We start from the raw sequence: 26,529 nt of genomic DNA, 5'->3' as shown, positions 1-26,529 counted from the left end.
TAATGGTGGTTAAGTACTCTTCCTCCTGCCCCCCAAAAAACTATCAGGGTTTAATTTCCAACTTATAAAATAAGTATAAAAAAATTGAGATATATTTTTCTTCGGATTACATGATCTAAAAACACTCACTGAGACTTTGGGAACTTGTACTTTAAGACTAGGAGGGGGAAGAAGTCCAACAACAGCACACAGTTCTATGGACCCGGCACAACAATTTAGTGTTGTTTTGCATTCTAGTGGCAAAGATCTTGCAAGAAAGTCCATGTCACTGGCACAAAAGGACTGAACATGGGAAAATACTTGTTCTTCTTTCTATCAAAGGCACAGTTGTAAAACGCACAATGCTATGAAAACTCAAGCAAATCTGGAATCATCGTTAGAGGGAATTAACTTGGAAAGTAATTTATGGCAAGAAAATTCAAGTCCTTTGTTATCTTCCTTTTACCGTAATATGCTTCCTGAGCGCTGCCTATGAGAAAGGGCTTTTAGAAAGAAAAAAAAAATAAGTATAGCAAAATTAACTCATTTTATCAATTTGTGCTCTCTGCCAGAGTTTCCTGACTGTGGCTATGAGGGGCTGTAAAACTGATGAATTTGCATGGAAAAAGAAACCAGTGTAAGTAATTTGTGTAAGAGGTAACGCGGACATAGACTGCTATAATTCAGACACCCTGCAGATAGCAGACTGCTGCAGTGTGAGCAGTTATGGGTTAGAAAAATGACCACACTGCAGTCAGTCTGACTTGAATGGAAATCAATCATAAAGGTACTTTCTCTGCAGCTTCTACGCCACAGTCTTCAGCAACTCCTTTGCCAAGCAGATTTCTGCTCTGTAAACCCGGTGCTGATCTTTTTTTCTACCTTCCCTAAAAGGTCTGACCAAATGCAGGCTAGAAGTATGGTTTTCCACACAGGAACAGAAAAGAAAGGCACTGAACTAAAACGAGGATTTCCCTCTACGTGAAGATGAACTTGCTTGCTATTAAAAGATTTAAGCAATGCTCTTTGTGAAATGTAGTATTAGGTGCCAAAAGCCAGTAGGATGTGTTTAACCCCATGAAAGGCATCCGCTAACACAGACGGAGCCCCATTTTCACACGTTTCCATCTTGTGGACACAAGTTAAGGGATATGTGTGTTTGTGGTGGCAGAAGGGATAGAGGGAGGTGAATAGAGGGATTTTTGTTTCTGAAAAAAATGTATCTATTTTATTCAAATAGGAACAATTCACTGATACTCTCTCCCACCCCACTCCAAATCAGGAAGATAGCTTATCTTTGACAATTATTGTGAGTGTAATTTGTAAATTAAATGTATTCAGGCACTTTATTGACATGAAACAAGCTCAGTCTTGGATCTTAAGAAACTTAGACGTATACTTTGTAAAGGAAAGAACTGTCTCCTGCTTATTTCTATCTTCCTCTCAGCACACAGTGTAGGATGCTTCATATATTACCTATGCAACAAATGTTTATTGAGCTAAAGTTATGGGAGCTTGTTAATGAAAAATAGCTAAGAGCTAATATTTATCAAGCACTCATTATGTGCCAGACAATATGCTAGGTGTTTTACCTGAATCATCTCATTTAATCCTCACAGTGTTCCCGAGGAGTATGTATTCCTATTACTCTCATTTACAAACGAGAAAATATGCTGTGAGGTTAAGGATCATGACCCAGACCACACAGCTAAATAAGTGACAGACCAGGGATTTGAATGTGGATATTTCCTAGATTATTTGCCCAAAGAAACAGGGGTCAAACCTGCATTTCTTTCTAGTCCCCCTGTCTTTCCTGTGTCATCAGTCACTGCAGAGATGAATTCAACAAAATTCAAATAGAAAAATTATCACCTACCACTTACGTGGCAGAACTTCTGTTGCATCATCATCCTTCTCACCTCTCTGTTTTTGCCAGTCTCTAGCAGTGCCGGAGTCAGCCCGTGCTCCCCTGGATGAAGGGCCCTGACACTTGGTCTAACAGAACAACCCACGGAGGGTTTAGCAATGCTGACTTATCTCCTGCATTAGTGGCTTCTGCCTTTGGGACTGAAATTGATTTTCTGCATTTTAGAGTATCATCGTGTCTTAGCTTTTGGTTGAGGTCAAATGGGGTACCCGTTTAGTATCCGATACAGCCTCAGCCAAGGGATTAAGCCTTCCCTGACAGGGGGTGGATGTGATGGCCTAAGAGTTCTTTTCACCACAATGATCTATAAGCTGGGGAAGGGCTTCTAAACAAAAGCCCCACAACCAAGAGTGCACTGGGACTATCTGACCATTAGCTATTAGGAAAACAAACTGTATCAACAGAGTCCCATCTCAACAACCTAATCCAGCCATGTATGAAAATAATAGTTTTCAGTATTTTCACCAAGAGCTGTTTAATTTTTTCCTCCTCCATCTAATGAAAAATCCTGGTGTTAACACGTACCCATATCAACCACAAACTGGATTAGTTCAGTTCCAGTATTGGACTTACTGTGTGGTGTTGCTGAGTGTGGACTCCACCAATCTCATCCTAGACATGCCTACAGGGTTACCCAGCAACATCCTTTCTAATCAGCAAGAGTTGGCTAGGACAGTATATTCCAGCTAAAATCTCAATATACCTGGGGCCTTATTGTGGGGTAAGACAGGATTTCCATCAGGCATTTAGAAACCCCCAAAATGCCTTTTAATTCTTCAATGTTACCTACTGGATGTGAATATCTGCTGTTAAAAAAATTTAAGGGTTATGAGTTCATAAATAAAGTTTTACTAAAAGTAACATTGTCAGTAATGACCTCCAGCATGCTACTGTTATTTATAATGAATTTTAGCTCATAATATGAGTGAAAGCAAAATTTTAAAATGCTATAGAACTTACTACTACTTTTAAAAACTCCGATACAAGTAACCCAGGTGGGGCTAGCCACTTAAAAAGTTGTTAATGTGTCAGTGTTTGATTGAGAATGTTAAAGCTTCCTATTATCCATTAGGTACCCTAGCAGAGCAATTTCCAGAATAATGTAGAAACAAGCTTTGGCTGAAAATGTGAGGAATAAGAATTTTCTGGCTTCCTAAAGCAGATGACTGGGGTCACATATTGGCATGCTTTTACTTTATCAGAATTATTAACTCTGAAGGGGTCACTGGAATGGTTTTTCTAATAAATTAGTTATTAGAACATAAATTCTAAAATTAGTTCTTCTTGATTTATACACACACACACACGTACATGTATTTTCAGTAAATCTGCTGATAGTGGTCAGCTCAAGGATCAGCCCTGAGCACAGAGTGAAAGATGAGGGGCTGAGGCTCTGTTCAACAATAATCATGGTAGTCACCATCATTGAGCATCTACTATATGCCAGACCCTAGTCATCCTCTCACTTAACCCTCATAACACTCCTGAGAGGTGTTGCTATTTTCCAGCGCTCTTACTTAGGATCAGCACATAGTGGTGATTTAATAAATATTTGTTGAGTGAATAAACAATTGTAACCTATGAGAAGAACAGAGCTAAGAGGGGTTACATATTATCCAAAGTCATATAGTTAACAAGTGGCAAAGCTTGAACCCTCTCCCCCCTGCCCCAACTCTATACCCTGTACTATTTTATTTAATACAATATCATGCTCCATCTTGAATATAGATTATATATATGATATATAGGAAGCATAACCAATGAATTACCTAGGGAAGACCAGAAATAAATGAACCTACGAATAGAGAATATGACAACAACTTAGTACGTACATCGAGGTATTATGTCGTGCTTCTCCCTAGGTCAAATCTTTATAATAAGAGTGTTCATTGTCTGGTAAATTTAGCAGAATTATAATAAGAGCGTTCATAGTCTGGTAAATTTAGCAGAAGCTTCAGCTGAGAACAGAGAACAAAAGGCCCTCCAATCCCACCAGGAGAACTCTCACTGCCAGCTCTGATCAAGACAGTTGTAGGAGTAGGAATGTAACAGAAAGGACAGGACCTTCATGCATAGCATTGACTGAAGGATCCGCTAATGCCATCAGCTCGTTCCTGCCACAGTTCTAATTTCAGCTGGCTCAGTGGTCCACAACACAACTGCCAGGGCACACATCAAACACAAGGTGTATGCACGTTTTCATTTGTAGGGCTGAGTCAGCCTAAGGGTGGGGACAGCTCTCACCTCACGTGGCTCCTTCTCTACCGGGTGAGGAGGGTAGGATAGGAAAAATCAAGTTTGGCCACCCATACCGTGAGCTGGGATTCAGAAGAAAAAGTGGTCTGATGGAACTTTCCATGACTATCAGTCCATTCCATTTGCTGCCAGCTTTGCTGTTCAAATATTCACCCCAAATATGTCAAGAAAATTAAAAGAAAAAAAATTATACAACAAAATATCCTTCTGAACTAATTCAATTTCAATATTTATTCTGAAAATTTATTGAATTATAGTAGAGGAAACACGCTAAATTAAGCCAGCCAGACTGATATTTTTCTTCCTAAGAATATGGCACTATTTATTATTTTACCTTTCTATGAGGGATGAATTAAAACTAGAAAATGAAACATTTTGCAAGGCCATAATATATTCAGAATAAGGTAGCTTAGGCAAAATGAAAAACATATATAGGGCCAGTTAGCATTTTCTCTTTCATAATTTCACAGATTTTCTTTAAGAACTGTATTTTGGAGATGGACATTATGATTTTTTTTTAAAGGGCCACCCACTCTTTTGTCTGTTCCCCATTATACCCTCACTTTAGAAGAGGTGCCATTGACTTCTACAGATTTGAAATGTGTGATGTTCATTTTAAAATTACTAGTACAGCCTGCTATTGACCATCTAATTATGCCGAGTTCCATTTATAAACATAGCTAACCACTAAGTTTATGGAGACTTTTTGTGCTGCTTTAATAGGATATTGATCGAGAGCATCGTTTGAGTAGACTGCCATCGAATTGTGTAATGGCAAACAAAAGGCAAGGTCACAGCAACTGTTCATGCTAGGGCTGCAGTCTATTTTTTATTATAATCTTTTTGTTTCTTCCTTTAATGCTCAAGCCCAAATAGCCTCTTTTGAAAGAAGATGTTGCTTAAGAATATAACCTATTTTTAAAATTAATTTCCATGCGATGATCATAGCTATCGTGTTACTTAACAGAGGAGAACCCACACACAGGCCACTTGTTCAGAAAAGAAGTTTCAAATCTATCCCACTTTAATAAAGATCTAAAGTATTGCAAATATTTAAATGGCACCCCAAAAGACTGGATGTCTGGAATTTCTTAATCTATACCCATATCCTCATTAGTCCTTCTGTGCAAGAACATTTTGTATTTTCGAATTTGGGCTCATTCCTACCAAAGAGTTCCATTTTCTTATTATACCTTGTTGCTGCGTTCATTCCGTTTTAGTAGTTTCATTGTGTCAGGTTAGAATATTGCCAATAGTTCTTACTGAATTGCTGACCTGAAAATCTAAGTGTACCGATATGGGTACTCGAAGACACACCAAGGTCGTAGAGACTTAAAGAAGTTCAAAAATGAACTGCAATTCGGATCTTAATGGTGATTCCTCTGTGCGAATACAGAAAGAGTGCACATTTCTAAGGCAGGAAACAGCCACTAGGGTGCCACCTCATGCCAGGCTGCGGCATATGCCTGCTTCCATTCACTCCCACTCTCCATTGACAAACAACTCGAGAATCCTGTAGTCGACCCAGCAGCTGAGTTTTGTGGCAGAGCCAGGACAATTCAGCTCCTGGATTTTAATAGATTCTGCAGCAGTGCAACAGGAACCCAAATTCAGTCTGGGTAACTGAGAGTGGTTTTCACACCCAAAGACTCTAAGGCTGGCCACAGTGTACTGAGAATCCTGGCTTTTCAAAATTCCAGGGCCATGAAGTCATCCTTAGCCACGAAGTTTACTTAACCCTTGCAGCCGGCTTGGGTGTACAAACCACGGCTGGAAAATTAGAGCCCACCAGGCCAGAGTCACAATGGACTGTGTGTATTTGCGGTTTTCCTCTTTCCCAGTGAAGTATTTAAGGGTTCGAAGTCACTCCACCAACTTCAAGTAAAATAGAGTCAGCACTTTAGAAGGAAATGGGCAGAAGTAGTGGATTTTTTTTTTTTTTTTAGGATAACTTTCTGGGTTCATACCAGGAATGATATTTGACAGCCTCAGAGCACATACTTTGAGGAAAACACTGGTGCAAAATAAACAAAAGAGTGGGTGCTGACAGAGAAAGCTATCTAAGCAGCCTCGTTTAGCAGCCAGTAGAGTGGGCTCTCTTTGTAGCAACTTCAAGGGAACGAGACCAATCTGAAAATGCCTCTGCAAGGCTTTGTTTGAAAATGCAGCATCATGTAAGAGCCATTTCAACAGATGGTTCTTGTCTCTTTCCTCATAGTATTATGCTAAAACAACTTTAGTGATTCTGAACCACATTGTTAGCACTTGTACAGCCCCTCCCCCAAAGCAGAGAGTACTTCTCTCTTTCTCTCTGGCGCAGTGTCTAGTGGTCTGTATTTTCCCCCTCCTCCAGAACAAGGTAATAAAAAAACGAGAACTACTTTCAGATGGTCCCACCACATGGGGGAAAGGGTAGCAAGAGAACAAATGGAGATTTATTTTTACACGATAGTACTTTCTGTGCTGCAGAAACAGAACTCTCCTTTCTTGCCTTTCTTGGACTTGAGATGATAATGCAAAAAAAAATTTAAAGGGTGGGGGGCAGGAGACAAGGAAGAGGGGAGTGCATGGAAGATTACAGCTTCAGTCAGAGTCCCTGACCCCAGCAGCTCCACGTATCTGGCCGGTGTAATTTAATGTCAGGCAGCCTTGTCGCCTGATCCCTCAACCTCCGGATTTGCAGGCTAAGCCAGCAGCTTTCTCCTGAGTTCCTCTGCCATTGGCACCTCAGTAGTAACGCTATTATAAACAACACACTTAGCACATAGTTATTCCAGCGAATCCTCATGAGGAAATACTGAAATAGCACCACCCTCCTCTATTAAATTTAAAAGGAGGAAAACTAAAAACAGAAACTAACTGGAAACCTAGAGAAAGTAAATATTTATATTAGCAAAATTTTAAAAATTGAATACTGAAGATCCAGAAAGAGAGAAAAATGTCACGGTAAGGCCATCATTAGTGATTACAGTGAAATTTTCAGGCCATATATATGGTCATAATTAGGTGTGATGGGGGGAGGGTGTACAAAACAGTGGAAGAGATTCTAAGACATTGAAGACAATAAAAAACACCCAGAGGGAAGGCATAACTATGGAGAGAGTAAAAATACCAATGGGCGGAGGGGCAGGAATGAATAGGTAGAGCACAGGGGATGTTTAGGGCAGTGAAACTATTCTGTATAATACTGTAATAGTGGATACATGTCATTATGCATTTGTCAAAACTCATAGAATGTACATCACCAAGAGTGAACCCTAATGTAAACTATGGACTTAAGTCAATAATTATGTATCAATATTGGCTCATGAATTATAACAAATGCACCACACTAACAAAAGATGTCAACAGTAGGAAAAACTGTTTGGTGGGGCAGGGGTATATGGGACTTGTGTATTTTGTGTTAGACTAAAACTGTAGACCTAAAAAACTTCTCTAAAAAAAGTTTATTAGTTAAAAAAAAAATCACACCTGAAAACAAATCCAGGAAAAAATTTTAATTAAGTATTTTACTTGCTTTGGTTTATAAGAAAATAGTATTAACCTTTTTTTTTCAAATGCACAAATTAATAAGCTACAAGTTTATCAAATCAATGAGAACTGATTATTCAATAAAAGCACAGAATCCTTGGATCCTATTTAGTTCTATAAAGCAGTTGTAAGAGAGGTCATGACAAAAATGTTTGCAGTCAGCTAGCTGAGTACAGCAAAGGAAGAAGAGCAACTGCTTCACCTATTGGGAGCATCATGGTATCCTTTATCTATAAAAAGGGACACAAACGCCAAACATGGGAGGACCAAATGAAGTATTTATAAAGTGCCCAGCACAATGCCTGATACATGGTATATGCTTGATAAATGCTAGCTTCTATAATTTTTCATATTAGTATTATATCATACTCCTAACAGGGAGTATGTGTTTAATCAACCTATGTGCCAGTTAGCTTATTTCTACTTGAAGGATACAGGATGCACCCCTACCCCACTCATCTGCAAAAAGTGTCCACTACAGCTCTGAAATGGATGCTTAGTTCTTCCAACATGAACACAAAAGGAAGAGCAGAACTGCAAGGAATGGTTAAGGATGTCAACTCCATCATGTGGCTTGGCTATCAAGTCTTACAGAAAGGTGTGTAGGTAAGGAAACCTGAGCTGGGGGAGCCTTATCCCAGCAGCCACAGAAATCTTGTGAAATTTACCCTGACAAACTGAGATTAAAGATCTGCAGGAAAGAGGGGTCTCTGGATTACAGTCGACCAGTTTGGCCTGAAGCCATGATTCTGCTGACACAGCCCAGACCCACTCGTGCCAAACAGTTTCCGTCAGCACGAGGCCATGTGTGAGTGAGTCCCAGAGCGATTACACAGCAGTGTGCTGAATCAAAAAGCATTCAAGAGCTGAAGGATGTTCATGATGCCAGGCATTGGCTACACAGTCCCCTGAACGGGGACAGGAAACAAATCCAGGTCCCTCTGCAAATTCATTCCCTGTCCAGCCATACCCCCTGGCAGTCTTGAAGGCAGGTTTAGAATTTGCTTGGCAACCATGCTATCTTAGACTGAATGGAGGTCTAATCCAGCTTGAGACTGACAAGCTTTGGGACAGAAGACCTTACAGGAAAATACAGGAAGGAGAAGAAGGATGAGATGCTGGGGACGGTTCTGAACAGCCTGGGCCTTCTCATTCACCCCCTGGCCTGGGGACACTGGTGATAATGTACACATCACAGCATCCAGGGTAAATGGTCCAGTGCTCCACTCTTCAGAGTTAAAAGGATTTCCTTTTCACTTTTTAAGGCTATGTTTAAATCCCAGTAAGGGCTCAATGAATATATTTCCCTGTACTGCTACTATGACAGGAATACTCTGCTATATACTCCCTATATTACTATTATTATTAAAATTACAACAAAAGTGGGATATTTATCATTTTAAAAGTTTTAAGAAGTAGCAAAAGCTATGCATGTGCATTGTTATTTGTCTATGGTAAATAACTGGCTAATCAGCTGTGCCATAACTAGGCAGCATATGCCCTCCAGGTTAATGAAGTAATCCAGTCTCTACTTACCTGGTTGGTACCTTAAGCACACATCAGCAACTTTTCCAGTCCAAGTCACAACCTGCTTCTCCTACTGCCTCACTCCTTAGGACTGCCACTCCTCTACACAGAACACCTCAGCATCGACTTCTAGAATTCTAACACCCACAGCTCCCTTTCCACTATTTTCCCTCTCTAGTCTCACATTGTAGATTCCTTCACGTTCCCTTGGGCCAGTCTATGAGTATGGATTCTAGCATTATAGATAGAGACTTAGCTTAACCATTTGCCCACTACTTGGCTTCAGATAAACAAATAGATCCTCAATTCAACTCATCTGTAAAACTGAAGGCAATTTCTTATCTGACAAGTTTATTGCCAGAATTAATTTACATAGCAGACAAAGGCCTAGCTCAGTGCCTGGCAGAGAGCAAACGCTCACTAGTCATTAGATTCTCCCCTGCACCCAGGTTGTGTGTCACCCTCTGGCCTCTCAAGACTCTTCCAGCCTATGAGTGACTGAAAGAAGAACAGGCAGAATCTGGGCTTGCGAAATCAGGATGGCTTGACTTGCTTGACCTGGCATCTTGTCATGAGACTGACTGGCTTACTCGGTCAATCCTGCAAGCCTGTAACAAAGCGAAGGGGGGCTATGAACTTGAAATGAAAATATTTATTTTTACTCCACCTGATTCCACAAAGGGGCCGATGCTGCCTGAAACTAATTTCAACAATGTAAATTTTGAAGTGGTGTTTTGAAGTAGGTGGAGGGGTAAAAAATAAAATTTTAATATTTGGTATTTGTTTTTCCTTCTTTTTATTGGCACCTAGACTATCACAGTAATTGTAGGTATGCTTTTAAATAAAAACAGAAATACATTCTTAAGGGAAGGCAATTCTGTACGTGTGTACGTGTGTGTGCGTGTATGAGAGAGAGACAATCATATAATGTGTCCTTGTACTTGCTACATTATGTCATAGCAAAAATACAATCAACGGGTCTTTGATCAATGGAACAGGGTGGTGACAGGTACTCCTCATTCACTGTTGTTAGTCTTTATTGACAAGCTGGTAATGATCATCCTGTACTGTGTCACTCACACTGAGGGCATTAGCATTGTTTAAAGGTCAAAAACAAATTCTTTTAAAATGCAGAATTTCTTAGAAATCCAGGAAGCCTCAGAATTTTTTAAAACTAAGTTCACACTGCAAACTAGAGAATATGTGAGACCCTCAGAATTTGGGTCCTTCCACCTCACATTAAAATAATATTTAATCTTTCCTGATTTGAATTCTTGGCAGTCAGACTATGTGTCAGAATTCTCCCAATGAGCAGATGAAAAGGGGATTCTGAAAGCTCTGCATGTCTCTAGGAGTCCTCCGCAGAAAGTATGCACAAACCCAAGGCAAATCTGTACCAAATCAAAGCAAAATTATACTTACTCTGTGACACTCTTACTAGCTCAGTCACACTGAAAACACCTGATGTGACAAAACTGTCCTGGAAGCCCAAATGTCCTGGGGAAACAAAAACAAAAGAAAACAAAGTGTCATAAATAGAAGACATTTGACAACAGAACCCTAAATATTAGTTTCACTATGATTAAACAATGTGATGCCTAATCTCATTCTCTGCTTAGCTGGGGTTTCTGTGGGAGGGCACAGTCATTTAGCTATGGAGTTAGTTTTTTTGGTTTGACTCTGGAGGTTGTGGAAAGCTGTGACACAACACCTACTGGCTGATTTCTGAAATGGTTAAAAAAAAAAATTCAACAGGAAATCTGAAACAAAAGACAATTCAAAATAAATGGTTACCTTGGGTGACCTCTGAGACCTCAACAATCTGGATGAAAACAGCATACCTAAGAAGCAGCCAGAGAGCTGAGTTCCATATTAGTTTTTAAACGTTATTCTCTAAAAACACATCTGATCCGGATTAGTTATCCATTCATTTAACTCAAACAAGATTTAAAGATGTTCCCTTCATTTCTAGAGGCACCACAGGGTGAATTTTTGAAAAGCCAGAATAGAAAAAGCAAGCCCTGACTCATAAAACATGAAAATAAGTTCTCTGGAGCACAAATAAAAATGTAGATTTTTTTTTATACACACAAGAGCTTTCTGTGTTGGTTAACTTTTTCTTTTTTTTTTGAGAAAGCATAAATAAATCAATGGTTCAACAATGGCTTAATGTTTGAACTTTATGTCTGCTTCATTTCTGCTAGATATAATTAATTTTCTTGAAGATATCTGATATTATGTCTATCACCAATCACTCATTTAATTTTATGGTATATTCGGAAACATAAAACTTAACAAATGGCAAGGAGTTCATAATCTATGATATGTAGTTTTCCTCTCTGCCTGTAAAATTTTCTGATGCTAGGAGTCTCACATAGGTAGATTCTAGTTGAGAGATCTGTCTAAGGTCAGCTTAATCTTTACCTGCTTTACAATTTGGGAGAGAGAAGTTGTTGGCTGAAGGGATTTTTGAATTAACTGTTCTTTGAAATAAGAAACATACCTTTTAGAAATACGATATAAGAAAGTAGGACAATGTGAATATATAACAATCCATAAATAAAATGTATGTTATTGATGAAAGCTAGATTTTTATACACTACTAAGGGGAAGCAAGTTTACCTGTGGCACAGTATAACCACCAATAAATTTATTAGATGTCATGTACATAAACACATGTAAAAAATCACCATGTTTAGGGGGATTATAAATGGACCTGCAAACTATTTGTCTTTTTTTGGTTACACTGGATTTTTGCATACGAAAGATTTTTACTGAGATTTAAAAGAAAAATTTCAGTTAACTTTTATATCAAACACACAATCTATGGTATTTTAGATAAAACAGTTCTAAGTTTTAGGACATAGAATTACTGTAAACTACTTTTTAAAATAAAATGGAAAAATTTCACCGTAAACGTGCTTAAGAAATTTCACCTCTCAAAACCACTCACACCCAGGTATTCAGTTGGCTTTTATTTGGTAAGTGCCTAAGGTGCTGTTTCTTGGATTAAGAGAACTGAAAGGTAGAAAAATGAATAAATGAAATAAAAATTCTCTAATGAGGTCTTGGCAAAACAGACCATAACATTTCCTTCTTATTAGGACACAGTTAACATCACATTTATCCCACAGATCATAACAAAGGAAATCCAACCACAACGAACATTAAGGTTGACTTAAAACACATAGAACAATAACAAGGAAATTCACAGTTGAGCAGGAAAATCTGGGTTGATCTCCAGCTCCTGCTTGTCTCTGTCTTTATCACTTGACTTGCGGGCTGATACTTGTTTCAGTTCCAATCTTTGAAATTCCTTATTTTAGGGATGAGCTAACATGAATTCCTGTTCAGAGTGGATGTAAACACATGCACTTTAATCCTGCCACCTCAAAGCAAGCAATATATTTTATTTTATTTATTTATTTCTATATATATAGAAGTGTTTTTCTTTATTTTTTTTCTTTTTTTCATTTAGCATATTATGGGGGTACAAGTATTAAGGTTACATATATTGCCCATGCTCCCCCTCCTCCCTGGAGTCAGAGCCTCAAGCGTGACCATCCCCCAAACGTTGCACATTTAAAGACTGAGTTGAGTTTGGTGCAAAGACATGGGAAGGGGCAGGACCTCTGCATTCATCCATTCAAAGTACCACCCTCTCCAGGTTGCCCCTTTTCTTTTGTCCACCTCTTAAATGCTGTTCTCCGGGGTCTGTGCTCATTTCTCCCTGTATATATATATATGTGTGTGTGTGTGTGTGTGTGTGCATGTGTGCATATTTCCTAAGTTGTTTTATCTACTTCCATGTCATCAGCTACCAGTCTAGACAGTAATATTTACATGAAAACTAGAATAATGTTTGTTTTGTTCACCACTGTATCCTTAATACCTGAAACAAAGCAGTTAGTGAGTGTCTGTTCAACCAGTAGACAAATGAATCTCTAGGCTGATGTCTCTCAAATCTTTATCTTTTGCCAAGATCTTTCTCCTGGGTTCCAAACCCATAGACATAAGTATGTGTTGGACATTCTACTCAGATAGCCCATGGGTTTTCTCAGTCTCAACATATCCAAAGCTGGACTCATTTTCTTCTCCCTCGAAAACCTGTTCCTACTCTTCTGAGTTCCCTATTTCAAGGAACCATTCACCATTTATCTAGTTTTCTATGTTTTAGTGTCATCCCTGACTCCTGCCTCTTACAATCCCATGCATCCAATAAATCCCCACTGATTCTGTGACTCTTGACTTTAGGTATGTCTCCATCTCCCTCCTACAACCGTGGCTCAGGGTCTTCCCACTTCTCACCAGCTGGATGGAAAAGCATCCTAACTATGTCTCTACTATCAGTCTTGGATTCCACTCCAGTCTATTCTCCACTCTTTGGCTGTGGCTGCCTCACTAACAGGCAAATATGAAGATTTGTTCATTTACTCCACGAATATTTATTGAGCACCTACCATGTGCTAGGCATTGTGCTAGGGGCTCAAGATACAGTCCCCTACCTAGATTGACAGTTTAGAAGTAGAGACAGCTGAAAACATGTAAAACAAATGAATTATTTTAAAAATTATAAATGGTATAAATGATAAGAATAAAACAAATAGCAAAAGCTTTATAAAGGGAAGTCAGGGAAGTCAGCCTCTCTTAAAAGCTAATATCTGAAAGTTATTAAGGGGCCAGCCAGGAAAAGAAGGAGGAAAAGCTCTTTAGCCAGAGGGATTAACACATGCAAAAGCCCTGAGGTCGGAAAGAACAAGGTGTTGGAGAAACTGAGATAAATCCAATGTGTTTAGAGCTCACTGCTCTATCAGACAGAAATCTTGAAAGACCCCTAAAGAACATTCAGGGTGCAGTGCAAACTCTTTCCCATGGCATATGGCCTCTATATAGCCTCAGTTTTGTTCTCCAAGCTCGTTTTTTATCTCCTATCTCTTCCTTCTGGCTCTACTCCTTGGCCTAAGAGAACTACATGCTCCTCCCTGGACCTGGTTTACCACTGTCCCCAGTACTGCTCCTTCTTCCTGTCTATTCTTTGCTTGGCCACCTCCTATCTGTCCTTTAAGACTCAGCTTTGTTGTCACCTCTACCAAAAGTCTTCCCTTGTTGTCCCATCCACAAGACTCCTTTTCTCTTTTCATAATATCAACAGGGTTTACTCTCTATATAGCTCTAACCTAGAACTTAGCACACTGAATTTGTAATTTTGTCTTTTTCTCATCTGAGACTGTGATCCCTTTGAGGGGAGGAAGCATCTTCTGTGTCTTTGGCCCTGCAGGTCCCAACACAGTGCCTGGCAGGTGGTAACTACTCTGGAGATGCCTCTGAATGAACAAAACTCAAGTTGGGCTCAGCTATGTTTATTTTATAAAAATGTTCATAGAACTTCTGATTTCTGTCTCTTTCTCTCATTTCTAGCAATATAGTTTGAACTACAAGTGAGCCAATCTGCACTGGAACACTATTAAAATAAACTCTCCAAATATTCCCTCCAAACTAAGCAGTACCAGGACGGGACAGACAATGAGAAATGCCTGGGGATGGTCCTGTTGCTATCATCATGGTTCATATTTGGGGAGATCAAGTATTAATAACAACAGAGTTAAAGGGCAGTGTTATTGCCCATCATAGACCAAAAGGGCCCACTCCAAAAGAGATTTAAGCTTAAACTAAGATCCCAAGCTTAAACTAAGATCTTGTGTGATCCTGAGAAAGTCACTGCAAAAATAACAATTTCATCCTCCCTACCCTACCAGCAACCCGCCTCCCAGGGCTTACCTTAGTAGAATGTGTGTTTACCTTATAAATTTATAAGGTAAAATATATGTGAATGTATAATAACCAGAAAAATAAAAATAAAGAGTATAATTATTTCACAATTTTGATGTAACCATCTCTTTGCAGTATTATCAGACAGCCTTGGCTAGTTTGTGTTTATCATGTGTCCCCGAGGAAAGGTCTGTGTAAACACTCCACGCAACTTCAAACGGCTATGAAACTGCTTTTGTTCCTTCACCAATTACTTGGAAACCCACTGATGAAGTCTGTAAGAACACAGCAATGAGAAATGAAACCTAAGAAATGATGGAAAAAGTGATATTGCTAACGTAATTACTAAGTGAACCTGAGTGAATTAATATTTCATTCTCACTAACACAAACCAAATCATAAAAATGACTTTCAGGGAAATTACACTAATCTGGCTATTCTACATTATTGCAAAATGAGAGAAAAGTGGAAGAGAAAATAAAAGGTAAATTTAAGCAATTCCAAATTCAGATGTTATTAGCATTAAAAGATCCTCAGATGGCAAGCTCATTAAACATTCCTGAAAGGGCCCAAGATTTACATTTTGAATAGGGCCTCTCGGAAAAAAGTGCAAAACATACACTTTTGTTAAGTATGCCTTAGATGAAAAGCCAGATTGCTCAATGATCTATCTCTACAATTCTGTACTACTGTTCAGAGCAATTGTATAGGAGATTGAAATGAGGAGCAGATCCTTTTTCATTTTATATAAAATGGCTAAAAAAGTTCATTCACTAAAGTCTTATTCAGTGGATTCCCAATTAGAGCACAGATTTCAATACTGCGGAGTCAGTCATACTCACAGTGGGGAGAGATTAGACTATCTGGGAGAGGTAGAAATATAAAAAGCTAAATTCTTTTATGGGTTGTTAGGAAAAGCAGCTCTCTTTACCTCGATGATATCAGCAGTTATTATGGAAAATGTCATTACATGGGAACCAAATCTCATTTCATGGAGGAACTGAACATCTATCTACCTTTTAACATGCAGGACAGTAAGAAAAAGATTTGCAGAGAAGACAGGTAACCTTGCAGAACTATTGAGAGGTCAGGGCAAGGGACAGCTGGGAACAAACCATCCAGGGGGCTGACCACTGAAGAAAGTTTTGATATCCATGAAACAGAGTTAATTTTGTATCTGAGGAAGAAAGTTTGTACACAAGATGGTATTTTTGTTTTTCCTGTTGGTATATCAAGGGGCTCTCAGCCCTAAATTATCACATCTCATCTGGTTAATGGATGTTGGCAAATTGTGATATACAGTTCATTTCATCAAAAAGAACACATCTCTATTCCATTCTTTCCCTGGTGAATAAGGTTCCATCACTAGTAAAATGACAGGTCAAAGCACTGGGCTTTTCCATACTTGTACGTCTGGGGCTATTCTCACACCTATGAGAATGTGGCTCCCTAACCTTCCCTCTTCTCCCCAGCTCAGGGCATCTTAGGTGTGTTCAGTGAATTCTGTTATGTTAGGAGAACTTCAGCTCTACTTGTCATATGTCACTTGCCTCTTTCTACCTGAGTTGACAGTTTTTTTGTTTATATGTCTTCCCTCTGCACTCCTACAACAAACTGGGGAAGGGTAGGCTTGTGTCTCATTATCTCACATGGCCAATAGGGTCCAGCACAATCCCTTATTTTAGATGTGTAATAAATATTTGTTTAGTGACTCAGATGAGTGACTTAAGATACCCTTATTTGGCAGCCCTCTAAAGCAGTGGCCCCCTGCCTTTTTGGCACCAGGGACCAGTTTCATGGAAGACCATTTTTCCATGGGTGGAGAGGACAGAGGTGGAGCTCTGTGGCCCAACAGGGGGTTGGGGACCACAGCTCTAAAGCACAAAGTAAATTATTATTGGCTCATAAACAGTAATATGTTACCTCTGTACTCTTCATTTAGAACATCTTAAAAAACAGATTTTTTTAAGGGTTTTGTGGGGGTATGTTTCTGTAGATCCATTAAGGCCAAATTATAAGTTTTGGTATGATTTTTGATATTTTAGTTATTTAAATTATTCTACCATTCATTGGTGATATTTGAGATTTTTTTTAATTTTTAGAATAATTTTTATTATTAGAATAATGCCTTATATTAAAACAAATGCAAAAAATTCAGACATTTACTAAAATAAAAATATAGGAACAATAAAATACCTATACATTCTGTTTGTGTGATTAACCTTTATGATAGTGGAGGAAAATTCATTCGGTAGTCCACTTACAGTAAACACTAAAAGATTTATATATGGTGTTAGACTGACCATAAGACTGAAACACTTCTATATTTATATTTCTTCTATATTTATTATATATATATAGAAAGTTGTGCCTAAGAATTTGTAAAGAAATATTTACCAACTAATAATATGGATGAAGTGTTTTGAGATTCTCAGATGAATAAGTAGATGGTTTTAAATGCTTTTGTAATATGGCTGTGATTGTCATTCTGGTTTATCATGACCCACTAAGGAATTGTCATCATTATGGAAATAATATACTCTTTGCTGAAAAGAAGGATGAGGCCAAAAGAAGTTTGACAAGAATGTGTCATGGAACTTGTATACCATTGGCCTTCTTTTGTGGCTCCAAATTTCCCTGTGTTGCTCATTTACCTTTACTCAATACAGACACCTAATCTGAGCTTTTTGTTTGTTTTTGTCGTCATTGTCATTCAACGATTTCTGCCATATCCATACAGACAAAGTCAATATTTGGCTTACTGCTTTCATCCAACAAATGTTTATTGAATGTCCATTACGTGGCAAACACAGTCCTGGTACCTGGGAATGACAACAGGAAATAACACAAGGTCCTTACTCTCAGGCACTTCCATCCCCAGTCAAGGAAGGTATTTTATACCAACATTTTCAGCAACGTATTTATGTAAAATTATGTAAAATTGGGTCTTTTTATAAGACCCTTCTGGAAGAACATTAGAAACTAACAAAAGCCATTGCAATATCCTCCTGTGTTGAGTCTCCAGGCTGTTCTCACATACCCACGGCTGACAGCTAGAAATCACACTTCCCAGCCTCCCCGACAGTCAGGAGTGGCCACAACCATAACGTGAACGCAGTGATATAGTCAGCTTCTATCTCACATGCCTGAAAGGAAACTCCTTCCCTGGACACTCTCTCTTCCCCTTTTTATGAGCTAGCACACTTTCTACCATGCAAAGACAATCTCTATGGAACAGCAAAGCGATACGACAGAAGGAACCCAGGACACTGTGCAGTAGAAGCACTCTGCCAACTTAGCCCCTAATCTGGGAGTGTTATCAAAAAGTAAAATAGATTTCAATGTACATTAACCACTATATATATGTTTGTTTGTGTTTCTTTGTTATGATAGCTGAGCACTTACCCTAACTAACAGAATTACTATTATAACTTTTCCCTTTTGAATTTAAAGTGTCACAACTCAGTAGCCCCCAGGCTAATTCTAGTTAGCAAACATTTTGCTTGGCTAGCACAGTATTGATGATGATGATGATGATTTTGCATAGGAATGCTTTTAAATTGGAGATGAGCTTATAAATTTATCATGCTCCCTAATATTCCTTATTGTGCTGCACTTATTTGAATAACCTGTAAGGCTCCTGTAGGCACACATATTTGTGGTGCTTGCTAGGTGTTTTTTCTCCACTTTGATTCACTAGCACAGTAGGGAAAGAATGGATGGATTGTTAGTGTCTTCTAGGTGAAAAAAAAAGGCCATCAATATTTCATGATTTTCTTGAGAATTAAGTTAAAACTCTTTAGCTAGGTATTTAAATCCCCTCAAAATCTGGCCTCTAATAACCTTTTCAGCATTGTCTTCCAATACCACCCAAATATATACTCTGTGTTGCCACCATGATGTCCCACCTGCTATTCTCCAAATACTCATGTGGTCCATCCTCCACGTTGGGGTTCTTATCACCACTTCCCAAACTGGGTTACATGGAATAATTCCCCAAAACACTCCACCAAAAACAAATAAAAGATATAAAATAAAGGTTTCCATAGTAAAATAAGTATGGAAAACATTACCATAGCCACTCTTAGAAACTGGCAAAGAACCTTTACATGTTAAAGGCTCTGAAAATTTCTGCAGTAATCTTTCTTACTATGATTTAACTCATTATTTCCCCAATAATTTGGCAAAGATAACATTTGTTTTTGGCAAATGTTCTGCAGGTACATTGGTTTATGCTACTCCTTTTTCTCTCTTCTCCATTTGGTTTAATGTGCTCAGGGGAAAGTAGAATCTTAACCTCTTAAGGTAATAACCATTTTTTTTTTTTTTTTTTTTTTTTTTTTTGAGACAGAGTCTCACTTTGTTGTCCAGGCTAGAGTGAGTGCCGTGGCGTCAGCCTAGCTCACAGCAACCTCAAACTCCTGGGCTTGAGTGATCCTTCTGCCTCAGCCTCCCGAGTAGCTGGGACTACAGGCATGCGCCACCATGCCCGGCTAATTTTATTTATATATATATCAGTTGGCCAATTAATTTCTTTCTATTTATAGTAGAGACGGGGTCTCGCTCTTGCTCAGGCTGGTTTCGAACTCCTGACCTTGAGCAATCCGCCCGCCTCGGCCTCCCAAGAGCTAGGATTACAGGCGTGAGCCACAGCGCCCGGCCGGTAATAACCATTTTTAATGCATGGCTCAGGGACACTCCACATCTTAACTTGTGATCACTTTAACATATCTACATTGGGAAAATGAATCAGGCTAAATGACAGACATTGTAAAGTTAGGCTTCTATCTGAAAAATGTGTCCCTAGAACTTATCCAGTAGTATTATTAATAATTTTCATCAAAAGTATATCTTTTATTTATCCACTATTTACTATGCATTTGGCACCCTGCTGAGCACTTTATGTTAGCCCTCATCCCTACTGCAACCCTGTGTGGTTGGCAATATCCTGATTTTACAGAGGAGGAAGCTAAAGCTCAGAGAAGTTAAGTGACTTGCTTAAGGTCACACAGATTACGGCAGAATTAGGATTAGAACACATGTATGTTAGATTCTCTTTGTAGAATAAATTTTATTTCACTTTAATCCATCATATTGAACACCACAGACTTGATTATCCAGTCCAATCGAAAGGCTCTATCACAACTTTTCACCAATTCCTATAGGCAATAAGGGAAGAGTAGCATTTAATTAAACTAAATGCAATTACTCAATGACTTCACATAAAGAGGGTTTATGAATTTGAATTACAAATGATTGAGCAATTAATTAAAAGACTATGCCTATTGGATATCAAAGCATTTAAAAATAGAATGCAAAGCAATTTTTACTTATTTGTATCTTTGCAAATAAGCAAAGCTAGAATCATCATAGAATAAACAAGAAATGGAAGGGACCCTAAAGGTCATCTAGTAATAGAATAACAAACCATGGTGTCATAACAAAGAATTTTTGACTAATAAAAAAATGAGTGTTTAAAAAATAATAATTCCTTGAATATATCTGTAACTTCTCATTTACCTTGATTTTGTCCTCTGGTACAGGCAAAATAAATCTTATCCCTGCCATTCTGCTACACTTCAAATATTTGAAGACAACCATTCAACCTAATTTTCTCTCCTCCAGGCTAAATATCAATATCCTTTTTTTTTTTTGTCCTGTCAACCAATTAATCTCCCTACTTCCCCTAAACATTTAGAATCATGTATTTATTAGACTTATAAACAGAAATAGGTGTCTTGGCAAGTGGACCCTACAACAAATTAGCCTGGTACAAGGACAGAGAAACACTTACTTTTGGGATTTCTTTTTCTTAAAAGCATCATAAAAAAAAAAAAGAGAACCCAGAAAATTTTACATTATGTTACAAAACCTAAAAAGTCCACTATACTTAGCATAGTACAATCAGTATTTTATAAGTTTAATATTTTAAAATTAATTTTATGATTTTTAATGCACTACAAACTTAAAATTATTTTTTAATTAGCCTGGTTTTGAACTAAAAGGATTTTTAAAAGCAACCTTATTGTTTTTATGTTCTGAATGACAGTTTTCTCTAAACTTAGACAGTAACAACTGGTAATTTGCAAATGGATCAAACTATTTGTAATGGCTTTAGTTTCTATTTATGAACTTTTACATATACTAGAGAAAAAATAAGGAAATTTATTCTCTGAATAAATTCAGGAAACTGATTACCTTAAGTGAAACTGACATGAAGCTGGATCACCCAAGGGCTACCCTGGTTCATGGATGTAAAACAGCAAAAAACCTTAATGGCCTATTGCCCTGTTCTTCCCAAATCACATGGCTGTGAAACCACTTACAGAGAACCCTCTTGCTAAACCACCTGAGGACAACTGCAATGACAAGGAAAGAAGATGACCAGGGGCTATGTGCTAACTTTAAGATACTCAACACTGATTTTGGTTTACCAAGCATGGTAAGAAAATCATTGATGAACTGAAGCAGTAATTTTTAAAAATCCTTGCAACTACTTTTCCAAGACTAAAGAACACACTCACATGTACACATATATTACATACAAGTATATGTAGTTTTCCAAATATAGTAAAATTACTTAATGTTTAGAACCACAAAATGCAAAGACCTTTCATCTTTTCTAAAGTCATTTGCTTTGTGCAGTTCCTGCTCATTTATCCAGCAGTTACTTAGTTATTGATGCCCAAATTCACAGTGTTTATTAAATTATAGAACCTATATTATACAATTCTGCAGAAACTGTGGCATACTACAATTGTGTGGGTCACAATACTTTGAAGTTTGCTGGCCTAGCACAAAGTATTTTAGAAGTACCAGAAAATTCTTTGTGAGATGTAACAGAATGAATTAGAGTGTTCAAGGCCATGTCGTGTTAGCACAATGGAGGAACACTTTTAAGACTTTAAAGTCATGTAATGCAATTCTAGGCTGGATTTTTCTTGTTAAAAAAAAAAAAAAAAAGCAGAATGGGAGTGATTGGAAGAGAAAAGGGCCAATATTTGACAACAGAAATCAGCATAACCTTTTAACTGCAGCAGCCATGGGTGACTGCCCTTTGACCTTGGAAGATTATGTGGGATTTCAATGACAACAGCTGGAAGTGAGCATGTGTGAATAGAGAACACAGATCTGAGGCCTGGTACAAAAGACTGCACAATCTCTGCCCAGATCAGAGTGCTGATTAGAAATTGTTTCCTGGTCCTGGCTTAATAGAGTGTGATCATGAAAGTTAGTGTTTTGGTTTTTTTTTTTCCTTTTTTTTTTTAATTCTCCCAACAGGAATTCATTGGTGGATTTCTTCCATACCCATTCTCTTCCCTCAGCCCCTCAAATCTTCTGGACTTTCATATAAAACAAGCCCATCTTTCTTAAAGATGTGGTTATGAAAAAAACTGTTTTACATGCTACTTTTCATAGATAAAATTTCCTTAATTTCTTGAGTTTCTTCCCTGAGTTTTAAAATAATTTCTGTTGAGGCATTTCCACATAAGGTATCATTATTTTTTGTTTAAGCATCTGTCACACACAGACAGACACATACACATGGCTTGAACCAGGACAGTGGGAACTATATCTCTCTCGTCCTTCTAACTCTACCATTTGTACAGTGTATAACATATGAGAAGTTCTTAGTATATGTATGATGAACACAGAAATGAAACATTTATTCATATTTATTCTTTTTGTTCTTCTTGAGATGTTAAGGTAGATTCCTGCTACTACACAAATATTTATATAATATTTGTGTTTTTCTTTAACCAATTTCATACATATATTAGCAATTTTTTAGTGAAGTCTCTAGGTATACCTGCCACATATGAACATACTCATAAAAAAGATGAGTGATTATTTCCTTTCAAAGATAAAGTAACCTAACCTGGTAGATACAGAGACATGGCTGCCTAGAGAATGTGGTTGCTTCAATCCATAAAACCCTCCATGAATTATATTCACTGGGCTGAAATGCATATACATGGACACAAACACACTCTCAGATTCCTACTTAGTATCCTCACACTTGCTGACATTGCTCTGAAACCATCAGAATGATGCCATATGATTACTAAAAGGACATCGAGTTATGACTCATTTACGTTGTTTTGGTTTTTACCGTACACTCTATCTTACCTTCCACTGCTCTGGATTTTGCTAACTAGTCTAGCTCTGGATTTTGCTAACCACTCTAGTTTCTATATCAAATTAGCAGCTGCTTAGCTTCAGTAGAAGGAGGCCTTTTCTTTATGCAAATAATAACCTGAGTAGAGCAAAAACCAACCTGATTGAGTGGGCACAAAGAGAAGCTGGTGAAATTGTTTTCCAAATCAGACATGGATCATCTGCCTGCATCCTTCTATAGCAACTCTAGATGTTATTCCAAACAAGCCATGGGACAGATTGTTTTTTCAGAACAGACCAAATCCATTTGCTGTTTCAAATTCTATAAACAAAGTATTAAGGAATTCAATTCCCAGAGCAACTATATGGGTGTTGGCTTCGGTTTCATGGGAGCTTCTGCCAAGCTCACATATTTGTAGAACTATTGGTTTAGAGTGTCCTTTGCAGCTCAGAGCAATAGGGACCAGTGCTGTGATCTCGGTTCACTTTAAGGACTGGGTCTTGCTGGTGACAGGTATACATGATAAATGTTCCAGAAGGCTGACCTAATTTCCGCTGAAGTGAGTGTTTTGCTAAGAACATTCCCTCAAAGTGTCAGCTTGCAACAAAGGATTCAAATCTGCCAGTGTCCATTCTCCTTAGCGAAGTATTACCATTGCTTGTAAAACTTCATTTAAAATGAAGCTACTTTGGTTTTATTTGTCAAACTTCTCCAGACTTAGTTTTGAATTTAAATAAGTTATATAGCTAATTGGAAATATGTAATTATTAAACACACTAAGTTTCATAGTTTTTAGTTATTTGTGATCAGAAAACCAAACACTCTGGGCTAAATATAAATCAGGATGAACCTGCAATGTGCTTGTCTTTACTTTCGAAAAGGCAACAATATGGAAAAATGTTCATTCATTTTGTCACTCAAAAATCATATTTTCTTTCTGTACCTGCCTGATTTGTAAAAAAGAGATAAAAATAAAAATCATATTTTCAATGTATTATTTAAAGAAGACGGGGCTGTATTTGGAAATCAGAATTCTAATTATCCTAAGCCTCAATTTCCCCATCTGTAAAATGACACTAATTGTATTTACTTCCTAAGTTTGTTGTTAGGAGTAATAGTACATTTAAAATGTTTAGCAAAGAACCTGAAACACAGATGTGTTCAAAAATCATAGCTATTATTATAAATAATAAATATAGTCTTTATACTTAGATCCTGAATTATATGGGGAATTTTTAATAGAAAAGACATTTAGAAATAACCATGTTCTTTTGACATAGAATATTAAATATTAAAGGTATTCATATAAAAGTTATATATATAAATCAAAATGTAGATAATATAATTTTATTTCAGTCAATTTTTGAGTAAAAATAAAATTATTGTCTAAAGCTAGCAACACAAATTGCTATTAAAAATAAGTCCTCTGGAATTTCTTAGGTTTTTCTTAAAAACTGAGATATAACAGTACTTAGTCTAAATTATTTTAAATAAATTGGGTACAAATTTTAAGAATCTAATTCCTAAATATAATCTCATTTATTTACAAATATACTCTTTTGTAATATTTATAAAAATAATTATAATTTCTAAAATAATTTTAAATATAAATCAGTATCTATTCTTTAAATACATATTGAACATCTACATGTGCCAAGTATTAGCCTACATATGGTGATACAAAATTTGGTCTTACATTTTTGGAGTAATAACTACTGATACTTTTAGAAATGGACCCTAGGTCAATTTTTCTTACAGTAGATCAAATTTTACCTACTTTTCCAATAAACAATACATAGAAGTATTCAGATAAAGAGAATGAAAAATGGCTTCTTTTTTTTTTTTTTTTCTAATTTTTCTTTATTTTAGAATTTGGTTTGCTGAAAATTCCTATTAGTCACTAAATGAATGTGTGGTGCTACCTGCTCTGGAAAATAGGTATTTAGAAACCTAATTTTGTTTTTCAGTATTTTTCAAATAAAAACTATTTAAATTTTTTTAAATGTGAAAATACTTCAGATGGTATAAAAAGGTATATGAAATAAGGAATTAATACTAACATTTTGAAATAAACTACCCCCAAGTCCAGGACCTCCACACTTTAGCTCCTTACTTCAATATAAATGGAGAGCCATCAGGAGCATCTTTAAAGAAAGGGTCTTGATTCCTTATAGCTGTAAATCAATGCTAAAAGAATTTGGCCTCTTAGGCAGGAGAATGATCGACATGTTTCACTCCACTGACTTTGATCATTGAAGCACTTCATGATGCAGGCCGTTTCCTTGATTTTAGGGAACAGAACCTTTGTTTCACTCACAGAACAGGGGCTGAGTACATCTCAGACTCAGCTCTATGTAAGAGCGCTCATGTTCTCAGAATTACTGCAGTGTTTTCCATGGAGGTTATCAGCATTCTGAGGGTAACAACTTCCAATGTTAAGAACTACCCTGGACACTGCAGGACACTTAGCATCCCTGGTTTCCACCCATGAAAGCCAGCAACATTCCCTTGTTGTGACAACCAAAAAGGATCCCATACATTTTTGAGCACCTCTAAGGACGGCCATATGGTCCCTGGGGGAAAACACCCTCTAGTGTATAAACACTGCCTTACAGATCGCATTAGGTATTTCATACTGAGTGATCTTGCCCACCATTGAACTATTTATAACTAGAATACAAAGCCTTATAAGACAGGGACTGATTATTACTCTTCTTTTGAAGTGTCTCTTCTTCCAGCCATGCCCTCTACCTCTTACCCTTACTCAAATATCTAGTTCAGATTTTACAGTGAAAACTTGATTTAAAAAAAAAAAAAAAAAAACAAGCAAAAACATTGTATCTAAACTACTGTCTTTGGTGGGAAAGAGATCTCAGACATAGGGCTATTAATGTAAACCATACATTTTGGACTTTCTGGAAGCATCTTGATTTCAAATATTGGTTTGTTGGTCTGTACGTGTGTGTGAGCACATTGGCTAAGCCTCTCTGATCTCCTTTTGTTGTTACTGAGAAGACAGGTTCACTGCACTGATAAACTTGCAGGAATCACTCAGATAGCATCTGGTTTGTCCATGGCAGTATCATCATACCTAAAAATCCACAGACTCTACAGAAATATGAAATAACATATAAAAATTGAAAATAAATATGCATTCTGTTCTCTGCTATCAATGCAAGGATGTCAGTGAACTAAAAAGAGACATGGGACCAAAATGAACCAAGTCACTATTGCTAAAAGCAAAAGAAAAACACCCCGAAAATAGACAGGAAACAAAACTAAGCAACAACAGGCTACATGATGTCAACTAACCAGGAATTCCAATGAGTGCCTTTGTTTCAACTGCTTGTTCAGAAGTAGGGCAGTTCCTCCAGCGCTCTCTAATTTATTTTTCTCTAATCACTCTGACACTTTATCGAAT

General features: G+C 37.4%; 1 protein-coding gene across 7 annotated transcripts in view; it reads right to left on the bottom strand.

Annotated features, from left to right (window-relative positions):
* NFIA (nuclear factor I A) overlaps positions 1–26,529 on the bottom strand; it is a 554,190-nt gene that overhangs the window by 112,806 nt on the left and 414,855 nt on the right. For all 7 annotated transcript variants that reach the window (XM_075998837.1, XM_075998844.1, XM_075998842.1 and 4 more), the window contains exon 4: positions 10,643–10,717. In XM_075998837.1, the coding sequence (XP_075854952.1) occupies positions 10,643–10,717 (75 nt within the window). The remainder of the gene's footprint in view (positions 1–10,642; positions 10,718–26,529) is intronic.

Source organism: Microcebus murinus, chromosome 2 (assembly GCF_040939455.1).
Source record: "Microcebus murinus isolate Inina chromosome 2, M.murinus_Inina_mat1.0, whole genome shotgun sequence".
In the NCBI taxonomy this organism is placed as follows: domain Eukaryota; kingdom Metazoa; phylum Chordata; class Mammalia; order Primates; family Cheirogaleidae; genus Microcebus; species Microcebus murinus.
This window is presented reverse-complemented; position numbering and strand designations above follow the sequence as displayed.